Source organism: Mastigoproctus giganteus, chromosome 2, assembly GCF_048544385.1.
Source record: "Mastigoproctus giganteus isolate SK-2022 chromosome 2, ASM4854438v1, whole genome shotgun sequence".
NCBI classification, from domain to species: Eukaryota; Metazoa; Arthropoda; class Arachnida; order Uropygi; family Thelyphonidae; genus Mastigoproctus; species Mastigoproctus giganteus.
This window is the reverse complement of record NC_143576.1, coordinates 137,108,018-137,127,943: the sequence shown is the minus strand read 5'-3', so window position 1 is coordinate 137,127,943 and position 19,926 is coordinate 137,108,018. Positions and strand designations below refer to the sequence as shown.

The window sequence follows — 19,926 nt, the reverse complement described above, 5'->3', positions numbered from 1 at the left end:
GAATGTTCCTCACCTTGGAAACAGACCGTGACTGCTTTGCAGAGAAGCGGGCTACCAATCTGAGGTAAAGATTTGCTCCCCCCATCCCAAGTGCTGCGTCTTAAGCAAACGTGTACATTTTCTTTTGCTAAATATAATAATTATTAATATATTTTAAGTATTCCTTATACTTATATTTATTGTTTTTTTATTATATTTCATTATCTAAACAAAAAAGCGAAGCAGGAATTTAAGAATACACTTTCCATCAGTTCCTAACCACTCGTCGAAAGGAACGCTTCCATAGAATAAACAAGTATTATTTAAAATGAAAATATAGCGACAGACATGACACTTACAAGACACGTAGCTTCTTCATATTTTCAAACAGGTCTTTCCCAAGAGTTGTGATATTGTTTTTATTTAAGGTCCTGTGGAGAGGAAAAAAAATAATAAAATAAATAAAAACACAGCAAAAAGTTTATTTGATCTAACTTGACGTTTGAATACTAATAATTCTGCCTAAATGGTAACATTAAATTCTTTTAACAAAAGAATTTAATGTATTATAAAAAAAGATTGTATTATTATAAATATTATTATAAAAAAAATACTGATTTCACAACGTTACCCAAAGAGCAATATCAGTGTTCTCTCTCTCTCTCTCTCGAAAACAATGCACCTATCAAATTGTGCTGCCACTGGTGGAGTATGGCTCGGCATCGACCCTCCACTGGTGGGCGGAGGTCAGACGGTGGAAGTGACGCGAACTGTCTAAACAAGTTGCGCCAAAAAAATAAAGAAACGCTGCAGGTGGAGCGGATAAACGCGAAGTTGCATCGGAGTGTCGGAGGGACTCCCAGCTGTGAGGCACACCGATAGTTCAGAACCCGCACGTCTAAAAAGATGTTATCTGGTGCCCGTGACCTGCAACCAGCGAGCATTTCCGTGAACATCGAGCAAGTGAGCACGGCGTTGCGAAATCAGAAGGCCAAGAAGAGGACCTCAAACTGACAAACGAAATCGAAGAAGCCGAGTGAAATATTGGCGGCGATCAGCTGCTGGAACTTTTTATAAGTGGGTTCATTAAGGTTTTTATGGTTCGGTTGGTGGGTGAACACAGACGGGATCAGAGGAGGAGATCAAAAGTAGTGGTATTGCCACGGTAGCATTGCCGAAGTACCATCTATTTCTAAATAATTTTGTTCGGTTCCTTGATATCGCCTGAAACATCGATTCTTGATTATTGAAGTTCTTTTGGTTTTCTGAACTGCATGGCAATACATCAGGAAAAAGTGGAGAGTTCCAGAAAAAAAAAAGCATATAAAAACATATATGGAAGGTGTGTAAGATCAAATATAAATGGAAAGCTTAAGGATGACTAAAGAAATGGTTATATCTTCCTTTTATAGGCCTTTAGAAAAACTGATGAGTCGAGCCAAACAGTGGCGTATCCAGGTATCATCGTAACGGGGGGGGGGTGGGCGCATGGAGACCAAGTCCAGTTGTCATCGTAAGGGGGGGAGGGGGCATGGCGACTAGTAAGTTTTTTTTAGAAAGCAGGAGGCGTTCAAAAAAAATTTAGGGTTAAGGAGGGGCATATTCCCCTTCTGCCCACCCCTGGAGCCAAAACGCTCATATTTGTATCCAATTATTTGGATACAAATAATTCCAAGACCAAAATTCTGAAAATATTAGGTCCTATATAGTTTTTACTATAATCAAAGAGGACTGAGAGGAGGCTGAATTAGATTAGAATTAGGCCACTCAGACTGGCCTAATTCTAGCGTACTGCATCTGAAACTTGAGCGTGTTCTAAAGATCAGTTGTTTTCTCGTCAAGGGAGAAAATCTGGAAATTCCTAATTGGGAAAAAATAAACATTGAATTAGTTTGATTCCGCTTGAGAGAGTACAACTCACTGCTTGGAAAAAGAAAAAGAAAATCGCAGAAAACGTCCATCCAGTCATGACGCAATTCGACTTCTTGGAAGACAATGAACGTGGATTGCATTTAATGAAGGTAATGATGACTTATAGAAAGTATTCCCATAACTGAATCCAACAGTATTAGAATTAAATCTGGCCGAGAGTCCAATAATCTGAAGTTGTGATGACGTCATTTACCTCCAAGAGCCAGAGAGGGGAAGGGAAGATAATAACTTCATTTGTAAACGGAAAATGTTTTCTGCCAGAGCCTCGAGGCCATCAACTAACAATTGCTCATTCAATCCAAGAACCATGCTGGGAAGTAAATCATTCTTCAGATAATATATAACCTCACAGCCAACTGATACTGACAGCAAATTTAAGTTCACCGAAACAGCCCGTGGGACAAAACGTCTGATGTAATGAAGCCACAACAGATTATTTACATTTATAGTGATCGATTGCATTAGTATCTATTAGATCAAGTGGCCAGGGTGCTCCCAACCCATTGCATATGGCGGATGAACACAGGTGCGCAGAACTTCGATTAGAATTCTACGCATGAACCAAAAGGACGAGTTCTGAAGTCTTCTTTTATATAGCCATTGTGACCTTTTACATACCCCTGGCTTGTAGCTGTGAAGGGTATTGTGTATCGCGTGTGTCTTTTGTATGCAATAAAAAGTTCTTCTTCTATATATTAATAGAAGTATCAAGATTCGGTTATACATTTTGATTGCCAGGATTTGAATCAATTTCACCACCTTTTAAAATCTTAGCGATGACCGCCTACTAGTCTTAGTAAATATTCATACCTCTTCGGTAAATAGAAGAAAAGTTCTCGCACTGTGCATTACCATTCGAGGAATAAAAGGGTTAAAAGCGCCGGGGTAGCCAAGAGCATGAGGCGCCAGTATATCGTGTATTTAAATCCTCGCCCGAGCTAACTTATTCTCAATTAATGTATTTTCGCTCATTTTTAACAAATAAATATGTTACTTGGTAATATTTAGAAATAGATACTTACAGTATTTCCATATCTTTAAGTCCTCGGATGGCAGCATCGTCCACACAGGTGATTTCATTATTATCCATTTGCCTGCAAGAGATTACCAATTAGCAAAATAAAACGTTTGAATAAAAATTTCCACTTAATATTCACGCGTTCACTTCGATGATGAAGAAACTTCCTGTTCTCAATGACAGCGGCAGAATTCATCATTCTTCTGAAGACCGAGCGCTGAGTACTATGCGCTAAGGATTGGACTCGTGTTCCACAAATATCATTATCCACAGTTTATACCCAAGTTCCTAATATTTTTTTAAAATTGTACCGAATCACTAGAATAGGTAAATCCGCTATACATTTAAAAATCTGAGACACCGCCTGGACAGCTGCTTCGAAGCTGTCCAGGCTTGTCATCAGCTGACGGGTGATCTCCACCGAGAGAATTTTAAATGTATAAAGTATTCACCTATTCTGGTGATGATATACACAATTTAAAAAGTGGAAAAATAACTTTGTTTCTAAGTTGAGCATTTGAGCAACCTCAGCGCCATGTACTCGGCCTTCAATGAGAGCAGGAAGTCTCTCTATGATCGAAAGCGTATGAAGTTTGATTTGAACTACTGCTGATTAAAATACCCCTTCAATCCTATAATAATAAAAATTACGACTACCCTAGTAATTTTCTAGACTTTAATTTAGATTATTACACATTGCCAAAACATATTTCTCTACCATCACTAAGTTATTTGTGTCTTTGGTATTCGTTGCTCTTTGGCGTATGCAGTTCCGCCCCTTCACTGCCAACCTCCAGTAGTTTCCAGATATACGAAGTTCGTTCACAAAGTTGGTATTTTGATTAATTGAATCATCAACTAACAATTGCTCATTCAATCCAAGAACCACGTTGGGAAGAGTAATGAAACACGTATATGATCCTTACATCCTTTTTTTGTGGGAGGTGGAATTTGATCCGTCAGAGAGATAGCAAATCTTACTCCCAAGATCGGGGACCAACTAGATCATAACTGAAAGAAAAATACAGTAACACCATTCGGACATAACGCTCAGCAATCAATAGTCTGGTGAAAGTATGCTAAACACTAGTTCAACTGTGGCCTTCTCCTCTCTATCAATGAGATTAAAGAACTATTCAACCAATAACATTTTCAAGGGGTACCAGTAGAAAATTGTCTTAAGCCCTTCTGATTCTGAAGACAAGAAATAGTTCAAAGTTCGCCTGGCATCAGAGTAATCATACTTTGTCCATATCAGAGTAAAATTTATTCGAAAGTACGAAAAGTGTTCACTTTGAGCACACTGGAAGAGAAATGTGACTTCTCTCCCCAAACTCCTATTGCGAAAGGTTCCAAACCGCATCTTTCTCCCACAAAATCAGTGTCCACTAATGATCCTCCATTGCAAACCATAATTACACGGGTGATGTCTATTACAAGATACACCACGATAACGACGTTGTCAAAGAGCACGTGATCGCATAATTAAAACTGGATATTAAATAAAAATAATAGCTGGCAAGCAATGACAATGATTAATAATAATTAAATGAAATTAGATATCGGAAAATTCGTGATTAAGGAAAACTTTGTTCCGGGCGAAAATTTCCTCGAAGGAACAGCTCTTTAAGATCGTGGCCCGAGCACGGAAACCTTCAGCAGTCCCAGAGGACATTGGGCAGTGTTCTACCGCACGGTGCCATTAAACATTTGTTGGAACGCCTCTCCTCGTGCTGGCCGGATGGGTTCCGTTATCCGAAGCCAAATACAATAGCATCAATTACAGCAATTAACCCAGGTAATTGGCCACGAGGGATTCGCAGCCAACCGGATGTACACCGTTGCTAGGATTTCAGCTAAGTCAACACAACCCCTCCCAATTGGCGTTCTCCACAATCCCAGGTAGTTGTTAGCGGCCCGAAACACATCATCAACAACTTACAGATTCTTCAGCAGGGGTGCTCCACGCAGGGTCTTCCTACCAATCACAGTCAGCCGGTTGTTACTGAGGTCTCTGTAAATAAAAGAAAATAATTACTTGCCACGAAACCACGTGACGAGTTGACAGTTTATCACATGCTTCAAATTTTATTAGAAGGTACATTCGTTAGAAAGAGAAAGCGCTCTTTCGGTTGACAGTTAGGGCACCGTTCATTCGTGTCATTGCATCTCCTTCTTTTATAATAATTATAATTATTGGTTGAAGGTTTTACACTATAATCACACACACACAAATTCTATGAATAATAAAATGACTGGAGATGGGTATCTTCACAAAGAATGGAGGAGGGAAAGAGAGACAGAGAGAAAGATAACAGAGAGAGAAATAAATAAATGAAACAGTGAAAGAGAGAAAGAAAAGCAAAGAGAGAGAGAGAAATGATAGAGGAAAAGAAAGAAAGAGAGAAATAAAACAGAAAAAGACAAAAGAAAAAATGAGAAGGTGGAGAAAAAAATGAAAGAAATGAGAGAGAAAAAGAAAGAAAGAACGAGAAATAAAGGAGAGAAAAACAGAAATGAGGGGAAAATAAAAGGAGAGAGAAAAGAAAGAAATGAGAGAGAAATAAAGGAGATAAAATGAAATAGGATAGAAAAAGAGAGAAATAAAGAAAAATGAAAGAAGAGAGAAAAAGAAAGAAATGAGAGAGAAATAAAAGGAGAGAAAAATGAAATAAGGGAGAACAGGAAATGCGTGTGTGTGTGTGAGAGAGAGACAGAGAGAGATATTGTGAATAAATATAGGTAGTCGAAATATTAAGCTATTATACTCACAAAGAAATATTTCAGTGAAATCCACCTATCTGACCTATAAGCTTTAGACTACATACGTCAAGTAATCTCTCTCTCTCTCTCTCTCTCTCGATGTGATATGTAAGAAATTACAGCAGAACTCTACTAACCCGTTTGGAAACGAAAGTCCAAAGTGCTCATCAGGAACTGTGTAATGGAAACCCAAAAATAAACCGGCACTTCATAAAGCTAAAATGGAATTTGAATGCAGCCAAGAAAAGAAAGAAAGACCACATTTAGGAAATTCTTGCGGCCGGCGTTCGCAATATTAAGGAGCGAGTCTCGGCGCAGCAAGACGAATGACGAGGGAGGAATTCAGCGTTTCACGTGTAATAAAGCAGCCAGGTAATTTACTTCTTACGTTTGTCATACTTAAAACATTCCTCGCACTCGGACGCATTTCTGTTCCCGAGGTGAACGCTCCCAGTTATCATCCGCCACGGCACAGCTCGGACATCCATCCGTACAGCGTCTCCAATCTGGACGGGAGCCAAGAAGTTCCTGAGGAATCTATAACTTTATCTTTCAAACTTTCCCAAACACGGCGATGCGAAGGCACCTCCGAAGACACAAAAAGAGTGATCCGCATCGCTCGGAGCTACTATAACGTTTGGGGGGGAGGAGAAGGGGCCACACGCGTGTGTCGTTTGTTCCGAGGTCGTGATAGGCTGGCGAAGCACCCCTTCAAACTTATTTAGTCAAGTAAGTTTGTGTATGACGACGATGATTAATGCGAGCTGCGAAAATGGGGTTCTTGCCTCCAACGCCGCACTTTTTTCCCATCGTCTTCAGTAATCGTGATGTATCGGAGATATCTCCGTAATCTGGACCCTTTCCAAGTTTCCTCCACCGACTTTAAAGCGCCCTCAAAGACATACACGCAGTTAGCCCCGCGCACACCGAGATTAATGGCCGATCTTGTTTGTTTGTTAGTTTTCGGATTGGCGAGTCTAAATCATCGTTGACACGGCGCAGCCCGAAGGAGCGGCTCGGTACACCCCGCTTACAAATTACACGCGCCGAAATGAAGTCTTACTTCGCTCGGTTAACAACCGAACTTAGTAAGTTTTGGAGCAGTTCATTAAATTAAACAAACTGGTTCACATTCTTTACACTCTCTCAATTTATAACAAATCTGTCCCAACTGAACTCGCATTTTTTGTTCGCTGAAATCACAGTGAGAAATCGATCTGCAGTGAGAAAGAACAATTTGTCTTAAGAAGGGTACAATTTATCTTAAGTGGCGTATACATCCTTGCACATTACAAGTAAACAACCCTCCTTACACGTCACTCAAATATACACCCACCCGCTTAAAACGCGAGAAGTATTTTTATTTATTTATTATTATTTTTTTTTAATGAAGTACTCTCGATTGACTCGTTCTTTCGAATGAAAATTTCAATGTTGAGAAGCTTGGTTTTGTGGCTTAGGTATAACAATTTCGGGTGGAGGGAGGCGCTACATAAGTTCTAGGGCCACAATCGGCCTCTTATCTCGTTTATGCTCAAATCCGCACTGCTCATACCCTAAATTAACATACAGTAATAATAATAAACTGCCTCGAAGTTAATTAAAAAGAACTTCGAACCCTTACAAACATGCGAAGTGCAATTTAGGAGTAATATTCTCATTCCCTGTAGCAAATGAGAGAACAGTAAGCCATTACCCCACTTTCGCAGTTTTATTACGTCATGCAAGTTGCACTGCCATTTAACAGTTAGTTGTTGACATTTTTTTCCCTGTTTATTGAGTTTGTCGAATCGCCATTAGTTTCGTCGTTGATTGTGGAGGAATGAATATAATTCAAAGTAAAGTACATTACAAAAATGCTGGTTGAATATTAAGTTGTCAGATAAGCGTTGCATTTGAATTTTTATTAAAATTCGAGGGGAAATAAGTAAAGTACGTTGCAAAAAATTTTATTGATGGTAGTGAATTCGCAATAATCGACAGCACTGTTAGAAAATGGATTCCTAAATTCAAAATCAACTGAAAATAAGCCGAAGTCTAGTAAGACCTATAACACCCGAGCATTATCCCTGAAAACACGCTCCCACGAAAGAAATAATAGTGAACCACAGAGAAATATGTGTTGCCGATATCTGTGAACGTTGGATGGAGGGGAAGGGATCATTCAATAGACTTCATCGGATAACTAGCGAAAATTACGCATGAAAAAAATAGTTCGAATTCTGAATCTTGGATATTTTTTAATCCGTATTAAAATGTTCTCACAGAAAACTCTGGTTCTGCGGAATCCAGTTCAAAAACCTATGACTTGAACGTGACTAAGTTCTGGACTGCTGGAAACCGCGAGTCCAAAAACTAGTGAAAGATCCCCTCCCAAACCGTAATCCACGAAAGGATCAATCAGTGGCAGCCCCATGATCATCAGAGACTGGAACACCCAGCGCGTGTACAATACACGGGTTGTTGTTTACCAAGAAGCAATTTTACAAAGAAGATATTAAGGAACTGTCCATATTGGCGTCTTAGCCACAGCGTTACTAAATCTTCAAAATCTGTCCCCTTCATTATAGGATGTTATTTGCAGAAATGACTCCAATAAATTATCACAACCCTTGAGGTCCTTACTCGAGTGGGACTTTGTGCTGACTACTATTACCAAAACATGTATAAAATAACAGCGTTGGATGATAAGATTTGATGTAATCTCGATCACAATCAGATATTTTCCCGCAACAAACAACGATCCAGGGAGTTACCCCGGGAGTCGACAGTACGCCTGAATAGTAAAGAAGCCCGTATGTTGTCTCAGAAGTTCTCTGTAAATGGCACGTGCAGCGTCTTACCTTTGTTCTCTCCACGGCAACCCAGCCCTTGCCTACCACAGGGATGTTGCTATTAGCGACTGTTAACGTGCCATACCTCGCCCGTGGGTGCGCAATTAAGGAGACCGGGACCGAGGAGATGGGTGGGAGAAGGAAGTGGAAAGGGAGGGGGGGGATATGGCTGGAACAACGGTGATGAAATGGTCGGTCACATGACGGGTGATGAATTACAACTCAGTAATTGGGCGGAGAATGCCGATCACAGCAAGAAACCACGAACTGTGCATTAAAAGCGCTACCGTTCCTTCCCCCTCCCAAACCGTAATCCACGAAAGGATCAATCAGTGGCAGCCCCATGATCATCAGAGACTGGAACACCCAGCGCGTGTACAATACACGCGTTGTTGTTTACCAAGAAGCAATTTTACAAAGAAGATATTAAGGAGCTGTCCATATATATTGGCGTCTTTGCCACAGTGTTACTAAATCGAAGTGTTCCTTCCCCTGTCCCTGCAGATGACAAAATTCCTTTCTGCTTCTCCATAATATTAAAATGGAAGTTGCAAGCGTCTAAAATGTTGCCGATCAACCAAAGCACACAGGCCTCTTTAAGACACCTTTTATCGAAAACTTTGTGTAGGAAGGCCAGCTTATTGAAAGAGGCCACCACACGTATTCCAGAATTATCTACAAGTCCTGAACACGCTCTCATCTTAACACGCAACCACTCGCCTTCATTCATCCAGCGAGAAGCCATAGCAGAAGCATCAAAAGCAGTTAAATCTTCACAAAGCGGACATTCAATGGGATAATCTGATAATTAAATAGACTGTAAGAAACGCAAAAGGCAGAAACCGGCGGCCCTTTTGAGAAAGCACGTGCTAATGATATAATGGGATGAATGCAGCCCCAAAATGCAATTGGCTTCCTCTCCCCCTCCTTATTTGCCCCACGGTGCCCTTTATGACGCTACTGTGTACCATCTGCTGTTTGTAAATTCAATAGCCACCCCGATGGGAGCGTTCCTGGTAAAGTTACCTTAAACACCCTTTATGACGTCATAGGTAAAGGCTCCCCTCCCATAGTTGCCGCTGCGGAGAGATTTGATTTAATTAAACCATAGTCACGTGTCACCCCACTACGATAACATAAAAGTGAAGGGGGTTGCTGGTGGTGATGCTGCCGGGCAAAATGTTTGGATGGAGAATGTTAGGATGGAGATTATCATGCGTGTGGGGTTCAACGCATCGAATACGGTGTTGGAATAGTCTTTCATGATCGCTTAAGTGCAGGGATTTATTTTTGAATTTCGTCCATTGTGAACTTTAACAAGGTACACTCAGTTTCCTTTATGTTTTTTCAAACAGTTTATTGGATTAGACCTATAGCTTTAGTCCCCGATTTCGCTTCAGCCATGCTGAAGAGGAAGAAGAATTGGGCGGATTCTTCTCTTTTAAATCGCATGGTTTCTTGAAGTTTATTAACCTGTCAAAACCCTCCCAGAGTTGAAATTAGTGAAAGAAATCGGTAACACAGAATATCGATCAAATTTCTCTTTATGGGCCATTTATCATTGTCGGTTGGGTAGTTTGGCCCATTGAGGACCTACTTCACGCCAGGCGAGCTAAAAGGGGAGGTTAATAAGGAGCGAGCAACCTTTCATTATCTTACCTGGCACACCGATAGTGGCCTGTACAAGACAGCGGGGGTTAGCGACAATTACAAGAACAAGGCTCAGCATCGGACGTTTTGGTGAAATTATTGGGATGGGAGTGACGGGTACTTGGTGTCGTCATCAATCTTCGCACCACGCGTGAGCCCGTCCCTTCGCTGAATGGGGGAAAGGAGACAAAGTGATCACTAAAAAACGGCTGTGATAGCCTCCCGAGAAACCCTACGAACAGACAGGATGTTTAGACGCGTCGCAAATCATTTTGAATCGACTCAGCACCGTAAGTCTCTTGGTCTATTTGTAGCATTCGAGTCGTGCGTATCAAATTACTTCGCACTTCTTTAAAATTCAAGTGCGTGAAAGATGCTCTGATCAAAGTTTCAGGAATGGCCCATTATACAACGTAGACGCGGTTAATTCAAGTGGATAGAAAAGAAACGTGAAAGGGATCGGGAAGGAACAATGAATTATGGTAAGCATTAGTCGTAGAAGTCAATAACGCATTACGCCAGTTGGGATGACCACTTGGACATAAAATATATATTGCATGGGCGAGGCGCATTATAGCCTTAGTAGCTAATGCGCCAATAAAACCAAAACCAAACCAAGCATGGGCGAGTCAAACGAAAATGAGATTTCTAGTTGGAAGATAAATTGGTACTACCAAGGATTAAGTGCGAGAACGGGTACCATTGCATGGAATTTTAACGGAGCAGGTGTCGCTGCTTCAGAAGGTCGCAAATAGATCCAGCATAACTCTCAGCGAGTGAAATACAGTTTCATACAACGGGACATCATCCCTGACAGGTCCAGTACCGAAAGATTTACATAAACCCAAATGTCTCGATGACCAGAAACAACTCTTCACGAGTGACAGTTTTATAATCACCTCCTCCCCACACCGAATGGAAAAGGCCCGGGTTCAAATCACGACAGGGTTAGTTGGTCTCAGGGAAGGATAACAAGGTTCCCCTGGACACTCGCATTGGCAAAAGAGACAAACAGATCGGAGAACACACGCAATTTACAAACATGATATAGTCGGATTTATGAGGTAATGTAAAATGCATTCTTAGATTGCCTGATGACCATGGGTAAGACATGGTTCAACCACAATTGAACTTGAACTTAACTACAATCGATGCCGTATTCAGTGAAAATGCCATGGCTGAAAAACTCAAAAATTTGTTCAACCTGCAAGGTATATTACTGTGTCGGTTTGGTACTGGAACGTTCACCAAGGTAATCTGCCACGTGCCATCAAAAACAAGAGAACCAAATGTTTGAAGTTATGATGGTTTTACAGGGCAATGGCCTACTGTAACGCACTATAACAACTCCCAGAGACTTCTGTAGGAAGGACTCGACCATCTTCTGTATTAATCGCTTAGCGTCTTATTCTCTTTTCGTTATTTTTGAGACATCAAAAAAGTCATCGACAGAAAGTTGATTCCAGATGGTAACATGTAACAATGGTGACTGATCTACAGCGGTTCCAGCATCAATCAAAATAACTGAAATATTAATAAAAAATTAATGTATCTCCTCGAAGCATCACCATTTATCATAATTTTCATATAAGTTTAATACTCTGAAAAGTTGTCAGTAATTAGGAGACACAACGAACGCTTTAAGGTCATAGTCCTAAGGGTTGTCGTTTATATTGATTTTATAGCGATTATAGTTTTTCTATAGTTATAGATTCGAAGTGTGTCAAAGTTATTAATCGTATTGAACTTCCAAATGCAGGAGGAACATTGAGTACGGATTTCCAGCATAACATTAAAGATTAAAAAAATTAATTCAAATTTTAATGCCTTTTTAAAGGCAAAAAATCGGTTCACTTTGCACTGATGAATTCAAACGACATCTCGTTCTTGGCGAGCTGGTTACTGCAGTGAGTACAGAGGAACAGACAGAATTAATGTATGGTACCAATAACTCTGCGTGTGTCTTACGTAGAAATGAGAAAGAAAAAAAAAAAAAAACACCGAGTGCCTTGAACTAATTATACTGATACACGAGATTCTTCAGGTTTTATGAGCAGTCCGTGGCGTGTTTTTGACAAATGTTTCTTGCTTGTGGTCACGATAGGGTGGGAAAAGGACATTTGGAAAGATGCCAACAGACATCCAACTTCAGCAAGAAATAACGACAAATGTAATCAGAACTTCAGTTGAACGCTCCAGAAACCACTCCCTTCTAAGCACAAAGATTTTCAGAGCTCACAACATTCAACGGATAAAGATTACCCCCACACTATGGAAATTGCATAAGTCCATTGTTTAGATTCGTTGCAAGCTACCGAAGACCAAAGGAAGGCAAAAGCAGTAATTTCAACAGCTTTAGTAATTACAACTATAATAATTATCGCAATTAAATCCTCTGGGAATATACAGGACACCAGCTCTACTTGAAGTTCCTTACATTGGACTGTAGAAGTATAACAGAGAGGTACAACAAAATGCTTGGCCAGAACAGCTTTGGGGATTCTAACGATAGCTGCCTCTCGCGGCTCGAGATGGCTCCCACTTGGTTTTCAGTACTCGGGGGTGTTGTATGTCTGCCTTCTGCTCAACGCACTTTTATCAAGCGGAAGCCGGCTTCACCTTCTTTTTGCTGTAACCCAAGGCTTACAAATCGACATTCAAACCCGCCGAGACATCGTCTCTATCTTAGCTCGTGCTGCTTTCTAAATCCGACGCAACGTGACCCTTAATTTCCACTTCCGTTCTCCGCTCTTCCGCTCTGCTGATTATCCTGAGACCGTTCCTTTATCTTCGGAGCCGTTCTGCCAAGGGACCGTTGCAAACGGCAACTTTCCTCCCGGTTATTGAGAAAAGTTGTTGGAGGGATTAGAAGGTCGGAAGTTGTTTCACGCAAGGGTAAAGTGATGCTGATCGCCGTGCGAGATTTCACCAGATATTTTCACTTCTGTCTCGTAAATAATCCTCCATCGTAAGACTTTGGCAACGGGGATTTTCTTCTTGTTCTTTCCAACACTTCGTTTCCACTTATTGTGCAAGGTTTACCTTCGTTTGACGCATTTGCACGACAGAATGTCTCTCGCATCTACTCGAATTCAAAATTAGCGCGGGGATAAACGCTTTAGGATGAGAACAGTAAATTTGTTGATACTAATTGGAATAGATGCAGAGGAAGAAAACGTATTCAAGATTTTAAGCCTAAGTTTTATCAACGCCAATTTAAACGTTCTGTTATCGCAAACGAAAAATATGAACTTAAGCTGGTAAATTTAGTTTAATAAAAACAAAAATAATAGTATAATAATTTTCATTTGTTGTTTTATAAATTTCTTGCTTGTAAAAATTCATAAAAATAGCATATTATCGTAATTAATAGTCACTTCCGTCTGCATTAAGTATAGCCGGAAGTGACACAACAGTAAGGATCTGTTGGCACTGTTAAAAACATTAATAAAAGACTAGCGTTAAATACAAAATAATTATTGAATAAATTAAAAACTAAACGCTACGCAAATACAATATTATTAGATATAAATAAATGATTCGATAATTAAAATTCTGAAAGAAAACTTACAAAATTTAGGTGCATAATCGGTTATAAAAATTAAAAATAAAACGTGTTTATTATGCGTGAAGATCTAACGATGCTATTGATTCGAATCAGCATTTATTTGCAATTTTCAACTATAGGTTTATCCTACATACATATTTTTTTATAGAGAAATACTGAGTGAAAGAAGAATGTTTTAAAAGAGTCGCAAATGCAAAATTGAAAGAACGCAACTTTTTTTTTTTCCCCCTTGAATAAATGAACTACCAGAACGTTGTGAAATTTCAGTGCCAAATCTCTTGGGGAGGTCCGTTTTATTGGGTTTCAGTGGGAAACTAAATTCAAAGAGGTGGAGGTTTGAGTTATTTTCTCGGAGGGTGGGTTGCCCTTCTCCAATATTCGTTAGAGAAGGGAAAGAAATGAAATTCTGTATTAAAGATTTCGGTGAAGTGGATCAAGAAAATAAGATGGAAGGGAAAATGTACCAGGGGAAACGTTGGTAGGGTTTGGTTGCGGAGGGGAAGGAATAGACATCTAGAAACTATAGCAATAATCCCTCCCTGCAGGGTGAAATAACGAATTCAACACGTCACAGTCTTATAAATATCTAAACACCACCACGATGGAGGTTTTACAGCCTTTTCTCTACCAGAAATTCAACCTCTCTAAGTCATGAATGTTAAATTCTTCAGATGCCGCAGTTTGGAATTCGCACTCGTCGGACTCTCATTAAAATAAAAATAAAATAAAATAAAAATGCACGCATTTTCTCCAAACCATACTGTAACATAATTAAAGAACCCGCTCTCTACTTGACTCCATCCCTCCCCATCTGCAGTTCGAGGAGAAGTTCCCATTTATTGTAACCCCGTGGCAGGTGGTTTTGCTGAGCTCGTGGCGAAAACACCTGCGCTGAAAGGGAAAGCCAGTCGATGAACGCTACGGCGTCAAGACACTGAACGGAGATGTCAGAAATCTTGAACTCCCAAACAACCTCTTCGCCATTAACTTTGGTATAGGATGGCAAGCAGCTGATGACGAAGAAACAGTTAATGAAGACAGGTGCACATTCCAGACTCTTCTCCGGTTGCTTCTTTGCATACCGCACTTGGTACATCGAGCAGGTTAACCAAGGAGAATTATTGAAGGCCAATGTTAGCAGTGCAGTATCCTCCACTCTGGTACATCAATATATAGAGTGATATTCGAATTTTATGTAATTGTGGGGCTACAGAAACAATGATCGATACATCGAAGTACTGAGATAATGAATTGGATGAGAAAAAAAAAAAATTAGATATTTCTTATTTCTAGACTTTATTTTAAACGATACCTTTGTTAAATGGTATCGTTTACAAGCTAAAAGAAAAATACAAACGCAAGCAAATTGGTCCAAGGAGAGTACCACTTTGTAATCGCTGACAATGCACAAAAGACTAACGTGACATTAGAAGTATAAAATGTTCATTACTAGCGATACTTCTCTCTCTTTCTTGTGTACACGCGCACAAAACAACCTTTGAAATGCATCAAGAAGTCTTTTATTACCTTCGTTTTAACCTCCCACGAGAACACGTCGTAGAACATCGTAGTCGCGATTCATAATGAGCAATTTTTTTGCGCTGTTTACAATAAAAAAAAAAAAAAAATTACAGAGTTTATTCAAGAAATATCGAGAGGGACGTCGCCTGCAAAAAGAGCTCCCTTCTTGGAACCTCTCGAGTATTTCTTCGCTGTGCGAAGCCCGCCGCTCTAATGAGGAGCCAATCAGTCTAGCCTGTCCTGTCAACACCCCACAAACAAGACGACTAGGAGAAGTCGCCGCCGTCAACAGTTAGTTGTTAACGTATGTAGGAATCTGGTGTAATTAGGGCGACAGGAACCCTATATTTCGCAAGCGGGCAACAATTAGCGCCACCAACAGTTCATTTTTGTTAGGAAACGTAAAGAACACACACCACTCCATAAAATACTGCTTGTGAGGAAACCAACTGCGCATTAACTCACGCTTATCCTTATTATTCAGACTGGTTAGCGAATAACTGACACATAACTAACATCGGATTAAAATAATAATGAGCTAAGTTTGTTTATAGCGCAATAGAAGCGTGCGTTGAAGGATATGCGTTATGGATGTTCGCTTGTATTTGTTGCGAATCTCTCGGTGGTGTCCTTGTCATCGTGCATCAGCTGTCCGTGTTGTGTGCAGATTCTGTGAGGAGATAACAAAAGATGGATCTGCAAAGCCTCTCTTGGCCGCGCCCGTGTGTATAAAATCTCTCATTTCATTTAAACTGGGATGAGAAGAGATAGAATGGTGTCTGACCTCCGCGAGATCTGCATGAACTTGTCTAGCTTAGTATGGTCGGACTGTAATTGAAGGCGCAATCAGTTTCGAACTTATCTTAGATTTTACGAAATAATTTAATTTTTTTTAGGAGCGTTAGCATATATGCGTCCGTCCGTCCACATGTAATAAACCCTCGTGGGTAGTATGCGTGATATAATCATAGTCTTCCCTGCGCAGGGTGGAAAAGACTAGAGTTCGAATCCTGTCAATGACGCGAAGAACTTTTATGGGTCATTTTCACAACCTGGCTGAGTTATTCGTCTCAGGCGTGGCTTTTTCTCCCAGCAAACAGAAAATCGACCATAGAACATAACTCGCCTCTCAGCTCAGATTTTCATGAAATTTTTTATTTGGTTCTTTTTAGAAAGTTTTGTGGAGCCATCCCAAGTTTCATTAAAATCAGGTCAATAAAAATTCTACAATTATTATTTCTTTTCTTTATTTCTTTTTTCTTTATACATATCGCATAGACTATCCATATATTGTAGTTGAAGCAGTGTATATCATGTTTCTTGCCATGTGCTCACTAGAGGAATAAATGGGCAACATGGCGACGGATGCTAAGAAGAAAAAAAATGTTTTCAGTTCTCGCATACGAAACTTGAAGAGCTTGTTTTTATGTTTTGTTATCAGTTTATTAAATATATAAATCATCAAGTATTGCTATTTTTTTATTATATTGACAAGAGCAAAAACTCGAAATACGTGTTATCTTTCAATTGTCATTAAAATACAGGATGTAACGTATTACAAAAAAGGTGAATGAATATTAAGTTGTGAGGTATGGGCAGTGATGTGAAAGGAATTCCTAGCGGTTTACAGTGTTGCATGAAGAATGTTTGGAATTAACAAAATTCTCTTTTAAATCAGTTTGGTGATTAAGAAGTGAATCGAAATATTGATTCGTATAAAATTATAAATCATTAATTAACGATAATAACCTGGAAGATCTTCACAACCAAAATGGTCGTTTTTCCAATTAATTAACAAGTGTATCTTTATAAATAATAATAAAAAAATAGAGATAAAAGAAAAGTAATATTGGCTTCTCAAAATCAGAAAATGAGAAAAGAGCACACAAGAGACATCCGTAGTAGTGTGATTAAGAAATCGATTAAATTAATTTATTGGCCATACGAACCATATCGTTGGGCCATATTGTCAACAACCCAACTCCAGTCTATTGATGCTACACAAATACGTGCAATTTAACGACACAAATTTTATTGAGCCCTACGGAGAACTTTAGGTCAGTACCATCATCGGTCTAACAAATTGCACTCATCCTAAATCACCGACCAAAGTTAGGTTTGTTGCCAATATTGTCGAAAAATGCGGTCCATCTTCTACCGGTGATGGTAGAAGCTAGTAGATGAACCGCATCTTCCTCCTTAAGGATAGAAAATTCTGGAAAGGATTAATGACTTTTTGAGGAAGAAAGATCTGCTTTTGTTTATTTCGGAAAAAAAAAATTGAAGATTATTTGCTTATGTGAGAAGAAATTCCTCGCAGATGATCCCCTTTTCTGTGGGAATCCCAAAACTGTATTTCCAGATACAATGATAATAGATAAGCAGGATTTCGTATGAGATGGCATCACACTCTGAGTTTTTTGGTTCTTTATGCCAGTAATATCACAAATGATCTAATCTAAGAAAAGAAATGAATTGATGATCTTGATATTGCCTGTTCAAGTAACACAGTTACCACATGAACACACAATTTTCACTTGAACATACATTACGTTAAGTTAGAGGAACAATAGCATCACGTTAGCACGCAGCAAACTCCTAAAGTGGCTGAAAACGGGATCGTTTAAATATATCTCATATTGTGCTCTTCCTTCACGAGTAGCCATGATATTGCACTACTTCGAATAAGCAACGCTTCGCCAGTGGAGAAGACTATTGTTACTTATTCTCGGTGGATGAGTAACCACCGAGAATAAGTATTCCCACCCACCAAGGAGAGGCCAAATAGCCTCGAAACGGTGCCGTCTGGGTGGTGGCATCCTCCGAGAATAAGTAACAATAGTCTTCTCCATTGGTGAAGCGTTACTTATTCGATAGTGCAATATAATGGCAACTCGTTGTGAAGGTATTCAAACGATGCCATTTTCAGCCATTTTAGGAGTTTTCTGCGTACTAACATGATGCTTTTGCACTAACTTGTACGTTAGTTAAACTTTCACGCAGAATGAGGCTTTAGCCATAAAATGCGTTTAGTTTAGTTAGAGGAACAATAAAAGAAAATACGATAGTTCGCAGATAAAATTTTAATAAGATGTGAAGTCTCTTTCAGCCTGGAAAAACAGCAGGTAGTCCTCCATGGAATAATTTCTGACAAAGGACGACACATGTAGACAGAAACATTCTTCAAGAAGACCAATTTTAATTCAGCAAGTGAAATTTTCTTCCATGGATAAATCCTCGAAAGTCTTTCCAGTTCGCCCAACAACGGTTCTGTTGGGCTCAGCTCGAAATTTAGGCAAGCCAGTCCACCAGTACCATTATTTTTGTTATTTCAAAGCGACAGGAGCATTACATTTGAAAATTCCTCGAGCAAGTAGCTCTGTAGATGGTGTCCCGCATGGTCCATACCAAGCCTTAATTGTCTTCTGTCAGATATTTTATTTCAGAAAATAACTAACTGACAGCAGAATACATGAAAGTTATAGACACAATACCTAAAGTACACGCCACGTTGAAAAACGATTGGCCGCCATAAAATTGCATCAGTGTTGAATGAACGGATTTGCGAGAATTATAAATCTTTCTCTTTTCATAAGCGACTGTCTCAGAAAACCATAGTTCCAACATCGCACCACACAAAAAAAAGCTTGAACAGTTAGTATGGCGCACCGCTTCTAAAATTCTCGTGCTTGGTATCGCACCCAAGTTCCACCTATTACAAAAAGAATTTGTTGAAGATTGGGTTTTCCAGAGACTGCTTCGTCTGAGCATACTCCATTACACCCATCACAGCGGAGTAACGTTTGTAATGAAAAGTTTGTGGGCTGAAGTTCTTTTGTGGAATCCCTGTTGGTGCAACACCCTGCTTTATGTAAGGGGTGTTTTTGTAATGGGCGGCTCCTAGAACGTCTGTTCAACTCCACTTCATATCTCTGTGAAGAACAGAACCACTGTACGAGAGCCAGAAATGTGAGTAGTGTAGGTTTGTGTGTATTGTGTGATGTGTTCTGTTGTTATGTTCTGCCGCTTGGCTACCCAAAAGCAACAGTCACCTGGAGAGATGATTCCAGGTACTCGTCCACGGTGGGCCAGTCCCAGTAAAACGTACCGTCTCAAAAGAAACTGACTCACCTGATGTTTTCAAAAGGTGGGCCACATTCCTCTGCGGGCCCATTCCAGAGGGTAAAGAAGAGAAAAAAAATCCCGTGGTGTAATAAAAAAAAAAAAGGAGCTACACTGGTGCAGAGCGGGAAGAAAAAAAAAAAAAAGTACACTAGTGTAGGGCGCGAAGAGAAAATGAGAAAAAGAAAAATAAATTAAAAAAAAAATTAAAATTAATAAAATAAAATTGTAAGCTGCTATCTGGGAATCCTCATTTGCAGCCTGTATTATTCTGTAGGAGGTTTTTCTGCGCGTGAATATTTGCGTCGAGAAGTTCTGGAAGGCAGTCAGGTTCTCTGGTGTCTGTAGCAGAATGTCTAGTTGGTTTTCAGTGAGAGGGATGGAATTTGCTAGGTCTTGCCGCAGGTCCTCGTAGAGAGGATGTGAAGTCAATTCTCCTTTGCGCAGCAGTAGCAAACGTCTATGGGTATTAGACCAAATTGGGAGAGTTCTCGTTCAGTAAGCCATTCCCCGTGACTAGGTATGTCTCAAGAGTTAGA

The 19,926-nt window shown here is 39.8% G+C and overlaps 1 protein-coding gene across 4 annotated transcripts in view; it reads right to left on the bottom strand.

Annotated features, from left to right (window-relative positions):
- Window positions 1-19,926, bottom strand: part of LOC150089589 (protein slit-like) — a 172,283-nt gene that overhangs the window by 71,771 nt on the left and 80,586 nt on the right. For all 4 annotated transcript variants that reach the window (XM_090389558.1, XM_090389559.1, XM_090389561.1 and 1 more), the window contains exons 5-7: window positions 4,872-4,943; window positions 2,934-3,005; window positions 339-410 (exon numbers count right to left, since the gene is read on the bottom strand). In XM_090389558.1, coding sequence (XP_090245684.1) covers window positions 339-410; window positions 2,934-3,005; window positions 4,872-4,943 — 216 coding nt within the window. The remainder of the gene's footprint in view (window positions 1-338; window positions 411-2,933; window positions 3,006-4,871; window positions 4,944-19,926) is intronic.